Consider the following 17,577-nt stretch of genomic DNA (forward strand, 5'->3'; position numbering starts at 1 on the left):
GTTTGGATGGTATTCGAATCTCTAGTTAGTCTCCGGATTTGGCTGTGACTGCATCAAAAAACGTTAAGCTTTTCACTGCTTCAGTGTCAAAAGAATTGAGTTTAACTAAACCGAAATCAATGAATTTGTGCTGGAATACATCAATGGGCACATATTTTAAATTTAACGCCACATTGTGTTTCCATTTTTTATTTGATATGTTTTAATGAACTATTTAAAACGACAGCATTTTATCATATTTGATATCGACACCATACTGTCCAATGCGCCATCACTTCAAACAATTGAATTACATATAGGATATGTTCAAACTCATTTTTTTCTAGTGAGGGTAATGCTATGAAGGGGTTTCAGCAGTTTTTTCATGTTAAACTGTTGCCAATGTGCATAACATAGTTTTACCTTTATTAGCATATTACAGGAAAAGGGCTCTAAATATTGTCTATTTTTGACCGGCATGAGGATTTATTACTTGTTATAAAATACACTAGAAATATGTGTGTGATTTGTCCCAAAGCTGCTACCACAATAACGCAAACTGTTGATTCAATAGTACATGCTATTCAGCCAAATTTTGAGCACACATATTTAAGTCTGACAATGCTACATCAAACATTCCGAAATACTGTGTATATTACATACCTTGTTGAGAACTGTTTTGCGTGTGTGTCTGTATCATTTGTTATAATTGCTTCCAATGTTTCCTCATCTGTAAGTCGCTTTGGATAAAAGCGTCTGCTAAATGACTAAATGTAAATGTAAATGATCATTTATTTGATCATGAATATGAATTTACTATGCGATTTTAATCGTTTGATTTTATTTGAAGTTTTTTAACAGGTACATTCTGTATACATTTAGTATGTACCTTGTGGTGTTTTGAAAATTGATGAAAAAAATAAAGATACACCATGTCTTTCTTTTTGAACATGAATACTATTTTCCTTGACAAACAGTAAAGGTCAAATAAATGTAAATTAACCATTTAGAATGAGGAATGTGCTTATTCTTGCGCAAGGGTCACCTTTCACATTCAGCGTTACTTTTAGTTTCACAGGTGAACAACGTTAGATGTAATTAGTCATTCCCATGAGCTGACTGAACTCCTGGCGGCCCATAAAACACAACTACTTCAGCTGACATGTGTACTTTGATTTGCGGTTCTCTGGATGTGAGAAGGGAAAGCTGACCGAAAAGATTGTGTGTGGCAACAGCAACACACGCAGTTTTTCTGTCATGGATCAAAGGCTGAAAAGGTGTGTGGTCAAATGTGCTTTTAAATGGTTCTGCGTTTGTTTAATGAATAATGCTAAGAAGGTTTTGTTTCGCTTCTAGGCTCCCTTTACTAGCTGTCCTCCTAATATTTTGGAGATGTGCTTTTGGGTTTCCAGGTACTATATTCCACATCCAATTTGGGCATGTAGTTGTAGTGTTTTTGTAAAACCGTGTTACTGTTTTATATTTCTAGGTGGGGTTTACTCAAAAACCCATCTCCAGTGGGGTCAGGCTTCAGGCCGTGCTTTTGCACCCCGTGCAGTCCAGTCATCTTCGTCAGACTCTCCATTGACTGGGAGCTTTTCCGTTGATGAAGTGGGCTCTAGGTTCTTACGTGACAGAAGCCAGAAAAGCAGGTCCAGGTTTTTTAATCCACAGCAGTATGTCAAGGGGGGTTTGTCCGGCAGCAATGAGACATCTCGTACCCAAACTGGTTTCATTTCTGCAGCTTTGGCAGTGCCCCAAGGTGAACGCCAAGAAAGCAATTTGACACCTCTTCAACCCCAGGTTTCCTCCAGTTCAAGTGTTCAGAATATTACAAGCCAATTTGCCAGTGGACAGAGTTTGCAAAACCAGAATTCTTCCTCCTCTAATGGCGGTTCTGGGCTCCAGTCGGCAGGTGGTTTCAGCCAAATTGTTTCCCACCAGCGTGAAGGCAGTACCAGTGGTCTTCTGTCATCTCCAGATGTCCCTAGTCAGCAAACCCAAGAGTCTCATGTCAAGCTCGGTTCTTCTACCCTAATGGTTTCCAGCCAGGCCACCACTGATCAAGGCTTCCCCAGCCTTCCCATGTCTAGCACTAGTTCTGGCCCTTCATTGGGAGTTTCGGGTTCTGCCTCTAGCTCTTATGGTGACGTGTTGCTACCATCTCAAAGCACTCCTAGTCCGTATGCCCCTGGAGCCCCTACAGAGCATGTGTCCTCACCCTCAGAGATGCATCAGCCTGACGGTGACAACGTATCCCTCAGCATCTATGCTTCCGGCTCTGAGAGCAGCTCTCCCCTTAAGTCATCAGGAGCTGCTGTACATGTGTACTCTTCAAAAAGCTCGTCTTCTAGTCCATCTATGGTGGCTCAAGGGTTCGCTTTTACTTCACTTGGCAGCCCTATAACAGAACCAGTGATCAGCTCTGGGACAGTAATCATAACCACACAGGAAGTAAGCAATGGTTCCATTGGCTCCCCATCTCAAAGCAAATCTAGTCTGTATTCACCTGGTTTCCTGACACCTAGCAAGCTTGGTTCCTTGTCTCTGGGGGTTTCTAGCCAGTCCACAAGTGATCAACGCCTGTATATGTCCAGTGCTCCAAAAAGGTATGCTATGCCACTAGCAAGTTCTAGTCATTATGTCCCATTGCAGACAGGAAGCAGTTCTAGGGACCGGTCTTCTCCCAAGCCTCAAGGCACCTCTGCTGTGTATGCCCCCTCATCTCCCTCCAAGAATCTAAATGTTGCAGCTTCATCACCCCAAAGTGTTTCTATCCAATCTGGAAGCATTCGGGATTTCCGTTGGACCGTTGCACAGGTTGGCACTAAAGCAGGAGCCTCCAGTCAGTTTGTGTCTTCCCAGGGAGCAAGCAGCTCTTCCCAGGGAGGAAGTAGCTCTTACAGTGGCTCTTTCCCCCAGTCTCAATCCAGCTCTAGTGCACTTTCTCAGCCTCCATCTAGCCCTAGTAAATATTCATCTGGAGCTCTTAAACCCTCCTCACCCCAAACTGTTTCCAGACCATTAACGAGTGACGCAAGCTCACGTGGCAGTGTTGGTGCCACTAGTCAATCGGCCTCACAGGCAATGAGTAGCCGTTTCGGTGGCTCTATGCAGTCTCTGGGTACATCTAGCCGGTATGCCCCCAGTTCGCCTACATTTTCCAAGTTTAGTTCCTTGCGCAGAGTTTCTAGTCCGTCCACAAGGGATCCAGGTTTGCATAGTCAAGTTCCTTCAGCCACACAGATTGGCTCTTGGCCTCAATCAGGAGTTTCTAGTCAGTCTGTGCCTTCCCAGGGAGGAAGTAGCTCTTTTCCCCAGTCTCAATCTAGCTCTAGTAAATATTCATTTGGCGCCCCTAAACCCACCTCCTTTTTTAGACCATCAGCCAGTGTAATAACCTCTCAGGACAGTTCTGGTGCTCCTTTAGGAGCCTTTAGTCAATTGGCCTCACAGGGAATGAGTAGCAGTTTCAGTGGATCCGCTCCGGGCACGTTTAGTCAGCCTGCTCACAGTTCACCTACATTTTCCAAGTTTAGTTCCTCACGCCAAGTATACAGGCAGTCCACAAGTGATCCGGGTTTGTATGGTCAACTGTCAGCAACCTCAGAGTTTGGCTCCGAGCCTCAAAAGGGAACTTCGCCACAACTTTCACAAGCAAAAAGTGCCTTTAACAGTGGCTCGTCACCCCAGTCTCAAGGATCTTTGGGTCAATATGCCCCTGCACCCCCCTCCAAATACGTAAACGTTCCCCTTGCATCACAAGGTTTTGCCACCCAGTCTGCTACTGCGAGTTCACGCGGAGGGCTTACTTCTACCTCCCTAGGTGGCAGTCAGACAGGCTCTTCGCTCACCTTAAAGGGGAGTGACTCATCGTCCATGCCTCAAGGTAGCATGAGTCAGTTTGTCTCTGAGTCTCCTTCCCAATATTCAAGCACGTCCTTGTCCTCAACCAAGAGCGTTGCCGGCCAGTATAGCCCAGCATCTCAAAGGGTGTACTCCGTGTCCCAGAAGCCACAAAGACTGGAACCATCAGCCTCTAGTTGGACCCAAGGCATTCAGTCCTCAGGTGCAGCTTTGTCACAGGGCAACTACCAGTCTCAAAGCTCTCAGGTGCACAGCAGGTTCTCGCCCCCATTGTTAGCAGGAGACTCTGCTTACCAAAGTAATCCTCAGGCCCTTTCCGGAGGATCTGGCCAGTTGGTTTCCTCACAGAGGGTCAGTGGCATCTCTCTCCAGTCTCCAAGCACCTCAAGTCTGTATCCCCTTGGTTCCCCTGGATATACAAAGCCTGGTTCTAGCCAGTCTGCCACAGGTCAGAGCTCAAGCCTGTTTGGCTCAAGTCCCCAGACAGGGTCTGACGGTCAACTTTCATCCAGTCGTTATGCATCTCTGCATGTAGGTAGCAGTGCTGTTGATGGCTCCTCAAGCCACTATGCCCCCGTGTTTTCACCCCTGGATGCAAAATCTTCATTGTATTTAAGCCGACCTTCTGCTGCTAGTTTGACCGAAGGCATCCGGACTTCTGATACAGCTTCATCCCAGAGCACATCAAGTGCCCAGATGTATGGTGGGTTCTCTTCATCTCTGTATGCCTCGAGCCAGAATGTAGCACCCGTTGCACAGAGTGGTCCGACTTCTGCTCTTTGGAGAAGCCAGAGTCCTCTAGGTGGGGTCCAGAGACCGCTATCGTCATCTTTTCAAGCTCCCCCTGGCTCAACAATCAGTGGCCAAATGTCTGAACGCTTCACTCCACATTCGCCTCCCTCTTCAGGCTTGAGTGTCCGAAAGTCTTCAATGTTCTCTGGTTCATCTCTGCCTCAAACTGATCAGACTCTCCGTGAACATGGGTCCCAGTCACCTAACCAAGAGAGCCCCACTTCAGTGGCTAAAGCTCCTTTCCACGTGTTTTCTGGCAACTATGGCCAGGATGCTTCAGTTTCCAGTCAAAAAATATACCGCTCTTCTGGATGAGATTACCATCAAGGGCTAAAGGATATTGCAACAAATGTAACATGTTTTCAAAAGATCTTAATGTGTTTTTAAAATAAATATTTTGCAACTAAGCGTTTTTCTTGTGGGGTTTCTTTTGAAGACGTTCCCTTCCCTTTATCATGTAACTCTAGCCTCCCTTAACATGCTCATTGTTTTTATTGTTGGCATATAAATTCAAAGTTGTTCCTTTCTTAGACCCATTTCCAAAATGGCTTCTGGCACTTCGGTGCCAATAGCATGGTTCAAAGATGAATGCAAAAGATTTAGTAAAAGGTCAACTTTAAGCAGTGACTGGCACAGGTGCTTTCACAATAGTACAAAGTTGTTTTAATGCCAAATCATTGGCAAAATAAGGTTTACAATGCGGCGAATGCCTTGCAAGGTCTGTGGAAATGTTCCTTTTTGGATTTGTTAATCTAAACCGACAAAATCTTTGCGGTAAAAATGTTTTAATAACATGCTCCATAAGCCGATCCTTCGGGCGACCAACACCATGATTTGAGGGGCCCAACAAAAGCCTAACTGTGATCCTAGTCTGTTATAAGTGTTTTGATTGGTTTTTTTACCACATGCTAAATGCTACCCCTTATGAAATATTTTTGTTTGGATGGTATTCGAATCTCTAGTTAGTCTCCGGATTTGGCTGTGACTGCATCAAAAAACGTCAAGCTTTTCACTGCTTCAGTGTCAAAAGAATTGAGTTTAACTAAACCGAAATCAATGAATTTGTGCTGGAATACATCAATGGGCACAAATTTTAAATTTAACGCCACATTGTGTTTCCATTTTTTATTTGATATGTTTTAATGAACTATTTAAAACGACAGCATTTTATCATATTTGATATCGGCACCATACTGTCCAATGCGCCATCACTTCAAACAATTGAATTACATATAGGATATGTTCAAACTCATTTTTTTCTAGTGAGGGTAATGCTATGAAGGGGTTTCAGCAGTTTTTTCATGTTAAACTGTTGCCAATGTGCATAACATAGTTTTACCTTTATTAGCATATTACAGGAAAAGGGCTCTAAATATTGTCTATTTTTGACCGGCATGAGGATTTATTACTTGTTATAAAATACACTAGAAATATGTGTGTGATTTGTCCCAAAGCTGCTACCACAATAACGCAAACTGTTGATTCAATAGTACATGCTATTCAGCCAAATTTTGAGCACACATATTTAAGTCTGACAATGCTACATCAAACATTCCGAAATACTGTGTATATTACATACCTTGTTGAGAACTGTTTTGCGTGTGTGTCTGTATCATTTGTTATAATTGCTTCCAATGTTTCCTCATCTGTAAGTCGCTTTGGATAAAAGCGTCTGCTAAATGACTAAATGTAAATGTAAATGATCATTTATTTGATCATGAATATGAATTTACTATGCGATTTTAATCGTTTGATTTTATTTGAAGTTTTTTAACAGGTACATTCTGTATACATTTAGTATGTACCTTGTGGTGTTTTGAAAATTGATGAAAAAAATAAAGATACACCATGTCTTTCTTTTTGAACATGAATACTATTTTCCTTGACAAACAATAAAGGTCAAATAAATGTAAATTAACCATTTAGAATGAGGAATGTGCTTATTCTTGCGCAAGGGTCACCTTTCACATTCAGCGTTACTTTTAGTTTCACAGGTGAACAACGTTAGATGTAATTAGTCATTCCCATGAGCTGACTGAACTCCTGGCGGCCCATAAAACACAACTACTTCAGCTGACATGTGTACTTTGATTTGCGGTTCTCTGGATGTGAGAAGGGAAAGCTGACCGAAAAGATTGTGTGTGGCAACAGCAACACACGCAGTTTTTCTGTCATGGATCAAAGGCTGAAAAGGTGTGTGGTCAAATGTGCTTTTAAATGGTTCTGCGTTTGTTTAATGAATAATGCTAAGAAGGTTTTGTTTCGCTTCTAGGCTCCCTTTACTAGCTGTCCTCCTAATATTTTGGAGATGTGCTTTTGGGTTTCCAGGTACTATATTCCACATCCAATTTGGGCATGTAGTTGTAGTGTTTTTGTAAAACCGTGTTACTGTTTTATATTTCTAGGTGGGGTTTACTCAAAAACCCATCTCCAGTGGGGTCAGGCTTCAGGCCGTGCTTTTGCACCCCGTGCAGTCCAGTCATCTTCGTCAGACTCTCCATTGACTGGGAGCTTTTCCGTTGATGAAGTGGGCTCTAGGTTCTTACGTGACAGAAGCCAGAAAAGCAGGTCCAGGTTTTTTAATCCACAGCAGTATGTCAAGGGGGGTTTGTCCGGCAGCAATGAGACATCTCGTACCCAAACTGGTTTCATTTCTGCAGCTTTGGCAGTGCCCCAAGGTGAACGCCAAGAAAGCAATTTGACACCTCTTCAACCCCAGGTTTCCTCCAGTTCAAGTGTTCAGAATATTACAAGCCAATTTGCCAGTGGACAGAGTTTGCAAAACCAGAATTCTTCCTCCTCTAATGGCGGTTCTGGGCTCCAGTCGGCAGGTGGTTTCAGCCAAATTGTTTCCCACCAGCGTGAAGGCAGTACCAGTGGTCTTCTGTCATCTCCAGATGTCCCTAGTCAGCAAACCCAAGAGTCTCATGTCAAGCTCGGTTCTTCTACCCTAATGGTTTCCAGCCAGGCCACCACTGATCAAGGCTTCCCCAGCCTTCCCATGTCTAGCACTAGTTCTGGCCCTTCATTGGGAGTTTCGGGTTCTGCCTCTAGCTCTTATGGTGACGTGTTGCTACCATCTCAAAGCACTCCTAGTCCGTATGCCCCTGGAGCCCCTACAGAGCATGTGTCCTCACCCTCAGAGATGCATCAGCCTGACGGTGACAACGTATCCCTCAGCATCTATGCTTCCGGCTCTGAGAGCAGCTCTCCCCTTAAGTCATCAGGAGCTGCTGTACATGTGTACTCTTCAAAAAGCTCGTCTTCTAGTCCATCTATGGTGGCTCAAGGGTTCGCTTTTACTTCACTTGGCAGCCCTATAACAGAACCAGTGATCAGCTCTGGGACAGTAATCATAACCACACAGGAAGTAAGCAATGGTTCCATTGGCTCCCCATCTCAAAGCAAATCTAGTCTGTATTCACCTGGTTTCCTGACACCTAGCAAGCTTGGTTCCTTGTCTCTGGGGGTTTCTAGCCAGTCCACAAGTGATCAACGCCTGTATATGTCCAGTGCTCCAAAAAGGTATGCTATGCCACTAGCAAGTTCTAGTCATTATGTCCCATTGCAGACAGGAAGCAGTTCTAGGGACCGGTCTTCTCCCAAGCCTCAAGGCACCTCTGCTGTGTATGCCCCCTCATCTCCCTCCAAGAATCTAAATGTTGCAGCTTCATCACCCCAAAGTGTTTCTATCCAATCTGGAAGCATTCGGGATTTCCGTTGGACCGTTGCACAGGTTGGCACTAAAGCAGGAGCCTCCAGTCAGTTTGTGTCTTCCCAGGGAGCAAGCAGCTCTTCCCAGGGAGGAAGTAGCTCTTACAGTGGCTCTTTCCCCCAGTCTCAATCCAGCTCTAGTGCACTTTCTCAGCCTCCATCTAGCCCTAGTAAATATTCATCTGGAGCTCTTAAACCCTCCTCACCCCAAACTGTTTCCAGACCATTAACGAGTGACGCAAGCTCACGTGGCAGTGTTGGTGCCACTAGTCAATCGGCCTCACAGGCAATGAGTAGCCGTTTCGGTGGCTCTATGCAGTCTCTGGGTACATCTAGCCGGTATGCCCCCAGTTCGCCTACATTTTCCAAGTTTAGTTCCTTGCGCAGAGTTTCTAGTCCGTCCACAAGGGATCCAGGTTTGCATAGTCAAGTTCCTTCAGCCACACAGATTGGCTCTTGGCCTCAATCAGGAGTTTCTAGTCAGTCTGTGCCTTCCCAGGGAGGAAGTAGCTCTTTTCCCCAGTCTCAATCTAGCTCTAGTAAATATTCATTTGGCGCCCCTAAACCCACCTCCTTTTTTAGACCATCAGCCAGTGTAATAACCTCTCAGGACAGTTCTGGTGCTCCTTTAGGAGCCTTTAGTCAATTGGCCTCACAGGGAATGAGTAGCAGTTTCAGTGGATCCGCTCCGGGCACGTTTAGTCAGCCTGCTCACAGTTCACCTACATTTTCCAAGTTTAGTTCCTCACGCCAAGTATACAGGCAGTCCACAAGTGATCCGGGTTTGTATGGTCAACTGTCAGCAACCTCAGAGTTTGGCTCCGAGCCTCAAAAGGGAACTTCGCCACAACTTTCACAAGCAAAAAGTGCCTTTAACAGTGGCTCGTCACCCCAGTCTCAAGGATCTTTGGGTCAATATGCCCCTGCATCCCCCTCCAAATACGTAAACGTTCCCCTTGCATCACAAGGTTTTGCCACCCAGTCTGCTACTGCGAGTTCACGCGGAGGGCTTACTTCTACCTCCCTAGGTGGCAGTCAGACAGGCTCTTCGCTCACCTTAAAGGGGAGTGACTCATCGTCCATGCCTCAAGGTAGCATGAGTCAGTTTGTCTCTGAGTCTCCTTCCCAATATTCAAGCACGTCCTTGTCCTCAACCAAGAGCGTTGCCGGCCAGTATAGCCCAGCATCTCAAAGGGTGTACTCCGTGTCCCAGAAGCCACAAAGACTGGAACCATCAGCCTCTAGTTGGACCCAAGGCATTCAGTCCTCAGGTGCAGCTTTGTCACAGGGCAACTACCAGTCTCAAAGCTCTCAGGTGCACAGCAGGTTCTCGCCCCCATTGTTAGCAGGAGACTCTGCTTACCAAAGTAATCCTCAGGCCCTTTCCGGAGGATCTGGCCAGTTGGTTTCCTCACAGAGGGTCAGTGGCATCTCTCTCCAGTCTCCAAGCACCTCAAGTCTGTATCCCCTTGGTTCCCCTGGATATACAAAGCCTGGTTCTAGCCAGTCTGCCACAGGTCAGAGCTCAAGCCTGTTTGGCTCAAGTCCCCAGACAGGGTCTGACGGTCAACTTTCATCCAGTCGTTATGCATCTCTGCATGTAGGTAGCAGTGCTGTTGATGGCTCCTCAAGCCATTATGCCCCCGTGTTTTCACCCCTGGATGCAAAATCTTCATTGTATTTAAGCCGACCTTCTGCTGCTAGTTTGACCGAAGGCATCCGGACTTCTGATACAGCTTCATCCCAGAGCACATCAAGTGCCCAGATGTATGGTGGGTTCTCTTCATCTCTGTATGCCTTGAGCCAGAATGTAGCACCCGTTGCACAGAGTGGTCCGACTTCTGCTCTTTGGAGAAGCCAGAGTCCTCTAGGTGGGGTCCAGAGACCGCTATCGTCATCTTTTCAAGCTCCCCCTGGCTCAACAATCAGTGGCCAAATGTCTGAACGCTTCACTCCACCTTCGCCTCCCTCTTCAGGCTTGAGTGTCCGAAAGTCTTCAATGTTCTCTGGTTCATCTCTGCCTCAAACTGATCAGACTCTCCGTGAACATGGGTCCCAGTCACCTAACCAAGAGAGCCCCACTTCAGTGGCTAAAGCTCCTTTCCACGTGTTTTCTGGCAACTATGGCCAGGATGCTTCAGTTTCCAGTCAAAAAATATACCGCTCTTCTGGATGAGATTACCATCAAGGGCTAAAGGATATTGCAACAAATGTAACATGTTTTCAAAAGATCTTAATGTGTTTTTAAAATAAATATTTTGCAACTAAGCGTTTTTCTTGTGGGGTTTCTTTTGAAGACGTTCCCTTCCCTTTATCATGTAACTCTAGCCTCCCTTAACATGCTCATTGTTTTTATTGTTGGCATATAAATTCAAAGTTGTTCCTTTCTTAGACCCATTTCCAAAATGGCTTCTGGCACTTCGGTGCCAATAGCATGGTTCAAAGATGAATGCAAAAGATTTAGTAAAAGGTCAACTTTAAGCAGTGACTGGCACAGGTGCTTTCACAATAGTACAAAGTTGTTTTAATGCCAAATCATTGGCAAAATAAGGTTTACAATGCGGCGAATGCCTTGCAAGGTCTGTGGAAATGTTCCTTTTTGGATTTGTTAATCTAAACCGACAAAATCTTTGCGGTAAAAATGTTTTAATAACATGCTCCATAAGCCCATCCTTCGGGCGACCAACACCATGATTTGAGGGGCCCAACAAAAGCCTAACTGTGATCCTAGTCTGTTATAAGTGTTTTGATTGGTTTTTTTACCACATGCTAAATGCTACCCCTTATGAAATATTTTTGTTTGGATGGTATTCGAATCTCTAGTTAGTCTCCGGATTTGGCTGTGACTGCATCAAAAAACGTCAAGCTTTTAACTGCTTCAGTGTCAAAAGAATTGAGTTTAACTAAACCGAAATCAATGAATTTGTGCTGGAATACATCAATGGGCACATATTTTAAATTTAACGCCACATTGTGTTTCCATTTTTTATTTGATATGTTTTAATGAACTATTTAAAACGACAGCATTTTATCATATTTGATATCGGCACCATACTGTCCAATGCGCCATCACTTCAAACAATTGAATTACATATAGGATATGTTCAAACTCATTTTTTTCTAGTGAGGGTAATGCTATGAAGGGGTTTCAGCAGTTTTTTCATGTTAAACTGTTGCCAATGTGCATAACATAGTTTTACCTTTATTAGCATATTACAGGAAAAGGGCTCTAAATATTGTCTATTTTTGACCGGCATGAGGATTTATTACTTGTTATAAAATACACTAGAAATATGTGTGTGATTTGTCCCAAAGCTGCTACCACAATAACGCAAACTGTTGATTCAATAGTACATGCTATTCAGCCAAATTTTGAGCACACATATTTAAGTCTGACAATGCTACATCAAACATTCCGAAATACTGTGTATATTACATACCTTGTTGAGAACTGTTTTGCGTGTGTGTCTGTATCATTTGTTATAATTGCTTCCAATGTTTCCTCATCTGTAAGTCGCTTTGGATAAAAGCGTCTGCTAAATGACTAAATGTAAATGTAAATGATCATTTATTTGATCATGAATATGAATTTACTATGCGATTTTAATCGTTTGATTTTATTTGAAGTTTTTTAACAGGTACATTCTGTATACATTTAGTATGTACCTTGTGGTGTTTTGAAAATTGATGAAAAAAATAAAGATACACCATGTCTTTCTTTTTGAACATGAATACTATTTTCCTTGACAAACAGTAAAGGTCAAATAAATGTAAATTAACCATTTAGAATGAGGAATGTGCTTATTCTTGCGCAAGGGTCACCTTTCACATTCAGCGTTACTTTTAGTTTCACAGGTGAACAACGTTAGATGTAATTAGTCATTCCCATGAGCTGACTGAACTCCTGGCGGCCCATAAAACACAACTACTTCAGCTGACATGCGTACTTTGATTTGCGGTTCTCTGGATGTGAGAAGGGAAAGCTGACCGAAAAGATTGTGTGTGGCAACAGCAACACACGCAGTTTTTCTGTCATGGATCAAAGGCTGAAAAGGTGTGTGGTCAAATGTGCTTTTAAATGGTTCTGCGTTTGTTTAATGAATAATGCTAAGAAGGTTTTGTTTCGCTTCTAGGCTCCCTTTACTAGCTGTCCTCCTAATATTTTGGAGATGTGCTTTTGGGTTTCCAGGTACTATATTCCACATCCAATTTGGGCATGTAGTTGTAGTGTTTTTGTAAAACCGTGTTACTGTTTTATATTTCTAGGTGGGGTTTACTCAAAAACCCATCTCCAGTGGGGTCAGGCTTCAGGCCGTGCTTTTGCACCCCGTGCAGTCCAGTCATCTTCGTCAGACTCTCCATTGACTGGGAGCTTTTCCGTTGATGAAGTGGGCTCTAGGTTCTTACGTGACAGAAGCCAGAAAAGCAGGTCCAGGTTTTTTAATCCACAGCAGTATGTCAAGGGGGGTTTGTCCGGCAGCAATGAGACATCTCGTACCCAAACTGGTTTCATTTCTGCAGCTTTGGCAGTGCCCCAAGGTGAACGCCAAGAAAGCAATTTGACACCTCTTCAACCCCAGGTTTCCTCCAGTTCAAGTGTTCAGAATATTACAAGCCAATTTGCCAGTGGACAGAGTTTGCAAAACCAGAATTCTTCCTCCTCTAATGGCGGTTCTGGGCTCCAGTCGGCAGGTGGTTTCAGCCAAATTGTTTCCCACCAGCGTGAAGGCAGTACCAGTGGTCTTCTATCATCTCCAGATGTCCCTAGTCAGCAAACCCAAGAGTCTCATGTCAAGCTCGGTTCTTCTACCCTAATGGTTTCCAGCCAGGCCACCACTGATCAAGGCTTCCCCAGCCTTCCCATGTCTAGCACTAGTTCTGGCCCTTCATTGGGAGTTTCGGGTTCTGCCTCTAGCTCTTATGGTGACGTGTTGCTACCATCTCAAAGCACTCCTAGTCCGTATGCCCCTGGAGCCCCTACAGAGCATGTGTCCTCACCCTCAGAGATGCATCAGCCTGACGGTGACAACGTATCCCTCAGCATCTATGCTTCCGGCTCTGAGAGCAGCTCTCCCCTTAAGTCATCAGGAGCTGCTGTACATGTGTACTCTTCAAAAAGCTCGTCTTCTAGTCCATCTATGGTGGCTCAAGGGTTCGCTTTTACTTCACTTGGCAGCCCTATAACAGAACCAGTGATCAGCTCTGGGACAGTAATCATAACCACACAGGAAGTAAGCAATGGTTCCATTGGCTCCCCATCTCAAAGCAAATCTAGTCTGTATTCACCTGGTTTCCTGACACCTAGCAAGCTTGGTTCCTTGTCTCTGGGGGTTTCTAGCCAGTCCACAAGTGATCAACGCCTGTATATGTCCAGTGCTCCAAAAAGGTATGCTATGCCACTAGCAAGTTCTAGTCATTATGTCCCATTGCAGACAGGAAGCAGTTCTAGGGACCGGTCTTCTCCCAAGCCTCAAGGCACCTCTGCTGTGTATGCCCCCTCATCTCCCTCCAAGAATCTAAATGTTGCAGCTTCATCACCCCAAAGTGTTTCTATCCAATCTGGAAGCATTCGGGATTTCCGTTGGACCGTTGCACAGGTTGGCACTAAAGCAGGAGCCTCCAGTCAGTTTGTGTCTTCCCAGGGAGCAAGCAGCTCTTCCCAGGGAGGAAGTAGCTCTTACAGTGGCTCTTTCCCCCAGTCTCAATCCAGCTCTAGTGCACTTTCTCAGCCTCCATCTAGCCCTAGTAAATATTCATCTGGAGCTCTTAAACCCTCCTCACCCCAAACTGTTTCCAGACCATTAACGAGTGACGCAAGCTCACGTGGCAGTGTTGGTGCCACTAGTCAATCGGCCTCACAGGCAATGAGTAGCCGTTTCGGTGGCTCTATGCAGTCTCTGGGTACATCTAGCCGGTATGCCCCCAGTTCGCCTACATTTTCCAAGTTTAGTTCCTTGCGCAGAGTTTCTAGTCCGTCCACAAGGGATCCAGGTTTGCATAGTCAAGTTCCTTCAGCCACACAGATTGGCTCTTGGCCTCAATCAGGAGTTTCTAGTCAGTCTGTGCCTTCCCAGGGAGGAAGTAGCTCTTTTCCCCAGTCTCAATCTAGCTCTAGTAAATATTCATTTGGCGCCCCTAAACCCACCTCCTTTTTTAGACCATCAGCCAGTGTAATAACCTCTCAGGACAGTTCTGGTGCTCCTTTAGGAGCCTTTAGTCAATTGGCCTCACAGGGAATGAGTAGCAGTTTCAGTGGATCCGCTCCGGGCACGTTTAGTCAGCCTGCTCACAGTTCACCTACATTTTCCAAGTTTAGTTCCTCACGCCAAGTATACAGGCAGTCCACAAGTGATCCGGGTTTGTATGGTCAACTGTCAGCAACCTCAGAGTTTGGCTCCGAGCCTCAAAAGGGAACTTCGCCACAACTTTCACAAGCAAAAAGTGCCTTTAACAGTGGCTCGTCACCCCAGTCTCAAGGATCTTTGGGTCAATATGCCCCTGCATCCCCCTCCAAATACGTAAACGTTCCCCTTGCATCACAAGGTTTTGCCACCCAGTCTGCTACTGCGAGTTCACGCGGAGGGCTTACTTCTACCTCCCTAGGTGGCAGTCAGACAGGCTCTTCGCTCACCTTAAAGGGGAGTGACTCATCGTCCATGCCTCAAGGTAGCATGAGTCAGTTTGTCTCTGGGTCTCCTTCCCAATATTCAAGCACGTCCTTGTCCTCAACCAAGAGCGTTGCCGGCCAGTATAGCCCAGCATCTCAAAGGGTGTACTCCGTGTCCCAGAAGCCACAAAGACTGGAACCATCAGCCTCTAGTTGGACCCAAGGCATTCAGTCCTCAGGTGCAGCTTTGTCACAGGGCAACTACCAGTCTCAAAGCTCTCAGGTGCACAGCAGGTTCTCGTCCCCATTGTTAGCAGGAGACTCTGCTTACCAAAGTAATCCTCAGGCCCTTTCCGGAGGATCTGGCCAGTTGGTTTCCTCACAGAGGGTCAGTGGCATCTCTCTCCAGTCTCCAAGCACCTCAAGTCTGTATCCCCTTGGTTCCCCTGGATATACAAAGCCTGGTTCTAGCCAGTCTGCCACAGGTCAGAGCTCAAGCCTGTTTGGCTCAAGTCCCCAGACAGGGTCTGACGGTCAACTTTCATCCAGTCGTTATGCATCTCTGCATGTAGGTAGCAGTGCTGTTGATGGCTCCTCAAGCCATTATGCCCCCGTGTTTTCACCCCTGGATGCAAAATCTTCATTGTATTTAAGCCGACCTTCTGCTGCTAGTCTGACCGAAGGCATCCGGACTTCTGATACAGCTTCATCCCAGAGCACATCAAGTGCCCAGATGTATGGTGGGTTCTCTTCATCTCTGTATGCCTTGAGCCAGAATGTAGCACCCGTTGCACAGAGTGGTCCGACTTCTGCTCTTTGGAGAAGCCAGAGTCCTCTAGGTGGGGTCCAGAGACCGCTATCGTCATCTTTTCAAGCTCCCCCTGGCTCAACAATCAGTGGCCAAATGTCTGAACGCTTCACTCCACCTTCGCCTCCCTCTTCAGGCTTGAGTGTCCGAAAGTCTTCAATGTTCTCTGGTTCATCTCTGCCTCAAACTGATCAGACTCTCCGTGAACATGGGTCCCAGTCACCTAACCAAGAGAGCCCCACTTCAGTGGCTAAAGCTCCTTTCCACGTGTTTTCTGGCAACTATGGCCAGGATGCTTCAGTTTCCAGTCAAAAAATATACCGCTCTTCTGGATGAGATTACCATCAAGGGCTAAAGGATATTGCAACAAATGTAACATGTTTTCAAAAGATCTTAATGTGTTTTTAAAATAAATATTTTGCAACTAAGCGTTTTTCTTGTGGGGTTTCTTTTGAAGACGTTCCCTTCCCTTTATCATGTAACTCTAGCCTCCCTTAACATGCTCATTGTTTTTATTGTTGGCATATAAATTCAAAGTTGTTCCTTTCTTAGACCCATTTCCAAAATGGCTTCTGGCACTTCGGTGCCAATAGCATGGTTCAAAGATGAATGCAAAAGATTTAGTAAAAGGTCAACTTTAAGCAGTGACTGGCACAGGTGCTTTCACAATAGTACAAAGTTGTTTTAATGCCAAATCATTGGCAAAATAAGGTTTACAATGCGGCGAATGCCTTGCAAGGTCTGTGGAAATGTTCCTTTTTGGATTTGTTAATCTAAACCGACAAAATCTTTGCGGTAAAAATGTTTTAATAACATGCTCCATAAGCCCATCCTTCGGGCGACCAACACCATGATTTGAGGGGCCCAACAAAAGCCTAACTGTGATCCTAGTCTGTTATAAGTGTTTTGATTGGTTTTTTTACCACATGCTAAATGCTACCCCTTATGAAATATTTTTGTTTGGATGGTATTCGAATCTCTAGTTAGTCTCCGGATTTGGCTGTGACTGCATCAAAAAACGTCAAGCTTTTAACTGCTTCAGTGTCAAAAGAATTGAGTTTAACTAAACCGAAATCAATGAATTTGTGCTGGAATACATCAATGGGCACATATTTTAAATTTAACGCCACATTGTGTTTCCATTTTTTATTTGATATGTTTTAATGAACTATTTAAAACGACAGCATTTTATCATATTTGATATCGGCACCATACTGTCCAATGCGCCATCACTTCAAACAATTGAATTACATATAGGATATGTTCAAACTCATTTTTTTCTAGTGAGGGTAATGCTATGAAGGGGTTTCAGCAGTTTTTTCATGTTAAACTGTTGCCAATGTGCATAACATAGTTTTACCTTTATTAGCATATTACAGGAAAAGGGCTCTAAATATTGTCTATTTTTGACCGGCATGAGGATTTATTACTTGTTATAAAATACACTAGAAATATGTGTGTGATTTGTCCCAAAGCTGCTACCACAATAACGCAAACTGTTGATTCAATAGTACATGCTATTCAGCCAAATTTTGAGCACACATATTTATTCTGACAATGCTACATCAAACATTCCGAAATACTGTGTATATTACATACCTTGTTGAGAACTGTTTTGCGTGTGTGTCTGTATCATTTGTTATAATTGCTTCCAATGTTTCCTCATCTGTAAGTCGCTTTGGATAAAAGCGTCTGCTAAATGACTAAATGTAAATGTAAATGATCATTTATTTGATCATGAATATGAATTTACTATGCGATTTTAATCGTTTGATTTTATTTGAAGTTTTTTAACAGGTACATTCTGTAT

At 44.4% G+C, this 17,577-nt stretch overlaps 3 protein-coding genes across 3 annotated transcripts; all 3 read left to right on the forward strand.

Annotated features, from left to right (window-relative positions):
* The first annotated feature begins 1,073 nt into the window (after positions 1-1,073).
* LOC306889913 (uncharacterized protein) lies at positions 1,074-5,309 on the forward strand. Its single transcript, XM_079449303.1, has 3 exons — positions 1,074-1,256; positions 1,336-1,391; positions 1,469-5,309. The coding sequence occupies exons 1-3, from the start codon at positions 1,237-1,239 to the stop codon at positions 4,951-4,953; spliced, it is 3,561 nt and encodes a 1,186-aa protein (XP_079305429.1). The 5' UTR covers positions 1,074-1,236; the 3' UTR covers positions 4,954-5,309.
* A 1,373-nt stretch (positions 5,310-6,682) lies between these two features.
* On the forward strand, positions 6,683-10,825 carry LOC306889593 (uncharacterized protein). The gene is made up of 3 exons (XM_079448701.1): positions 6,683-6,831; positions 6,911-6,966; positions 7,044-10,825. Exons 1-3 carry the CDS (start codon positions 6,812-6,814, stop codon positions 10,526-10,528), a joined length of 3,561 nt encoding a protein of 1,186 aa, XP_079304827.1. The 5' UTR covers positions 6,683-6,811; the 3' UTR covers positions 10,529-10,825.
* A 1,441-nt stretch (positions 10,826-12,266) lies between these two features.
* On the forward strand, positions 12,267-16,274 carry LOC306889477 (uncharacterized protein). The gene is made up of 3 exons (XM_079448460.1): positions 12,267-12,406; positions 12,486-12,541; positions 12,619-16,274. Exons 1-3 carry the CDS (start codon positions 12,387-12,389, stop codon positions 16,101-16,103), a joined length of 3,561 nt encoding a protein of 1,186 aa, XP_079304586.1. The 5' UTR covers positions 12,267-12,386; the 3' UTR covers positions 16,104-16,274.
* Positions 16,275-17,577: the final 1,303 nt, after the last annotated feature.

This window comes from Barbatula barbatula (assembly GCF_947034865.1).
Source record: "Barbatula barbatula genome assembly, chromosome: 24".
NCBI classification, from domain to species: domain Eukaryota; kingdom Metazoa; phylum Chordata; class Actinopteri; order Cypriniformes; family Nemacheilidae; genus Barbatula; species Barbatula barbatula.

Bases quoted from the DNA above. Each gene is read 5' to 3' on its own strand.
- LOC306889913 (XM_079449303.1), top strand. From the start codon at position 1,237: ATGGATCAAAGGCTGAAAAG. The intron at 1,257-1,335 runs GTGTGTGGTCAA...TTTCGCTTCTAG, and splicing joins ATGGATCAAAGGCTGAAAAG to GCTCCCTTTACTAGCTGTCC. The intron at 1,392-1,468 runs GTACTATATTCC...TTATATTTCTAG, and splicing joins ATGTGCTTTTGGGTTTCCAG to GTGGGGTTTACTCAAAAACC.
- LOC306889593 (XM_079448701.1), top strand. From the start codon at position 6,812: ATGGATCAAAGGCTGAAAAG. The intron at 6,832-6,910 runs GTGTGTGGTCAA...TTTCGCTTCTAG, and splicing joins ATGGATCAAAGGCTGAAAAG to GCTCCCTTTACTAGCTGTCC. The intron at 6,967-7,043 runs GTACTATATTCC...TTATATTTCTAG, and splicing joins ATGTGCTTTTGGGTTTCCAG to GTGGGGTTTACTCAAAAACC.
- LOC306889477 (XM_079448460.1), top strand. From the start codon at position 12,387: ATGGATCAAAGGCTGAAAAG. The intron at 12,407-12,485 runs GTGTGTGGTCAA...TTTCGCTTCTAG, and splicing joins ATGGATCAAAGGCTGAAAAG to GCTCCCTTTACTAGCTGTCC. The intron at 12,542-12,618 runs GTACTATATTCC...TTATATTTCTAG, and splicing joins ATGTGCTTTTGGGTTTCCAG to GTGGGGTTTACTCAAAAACC.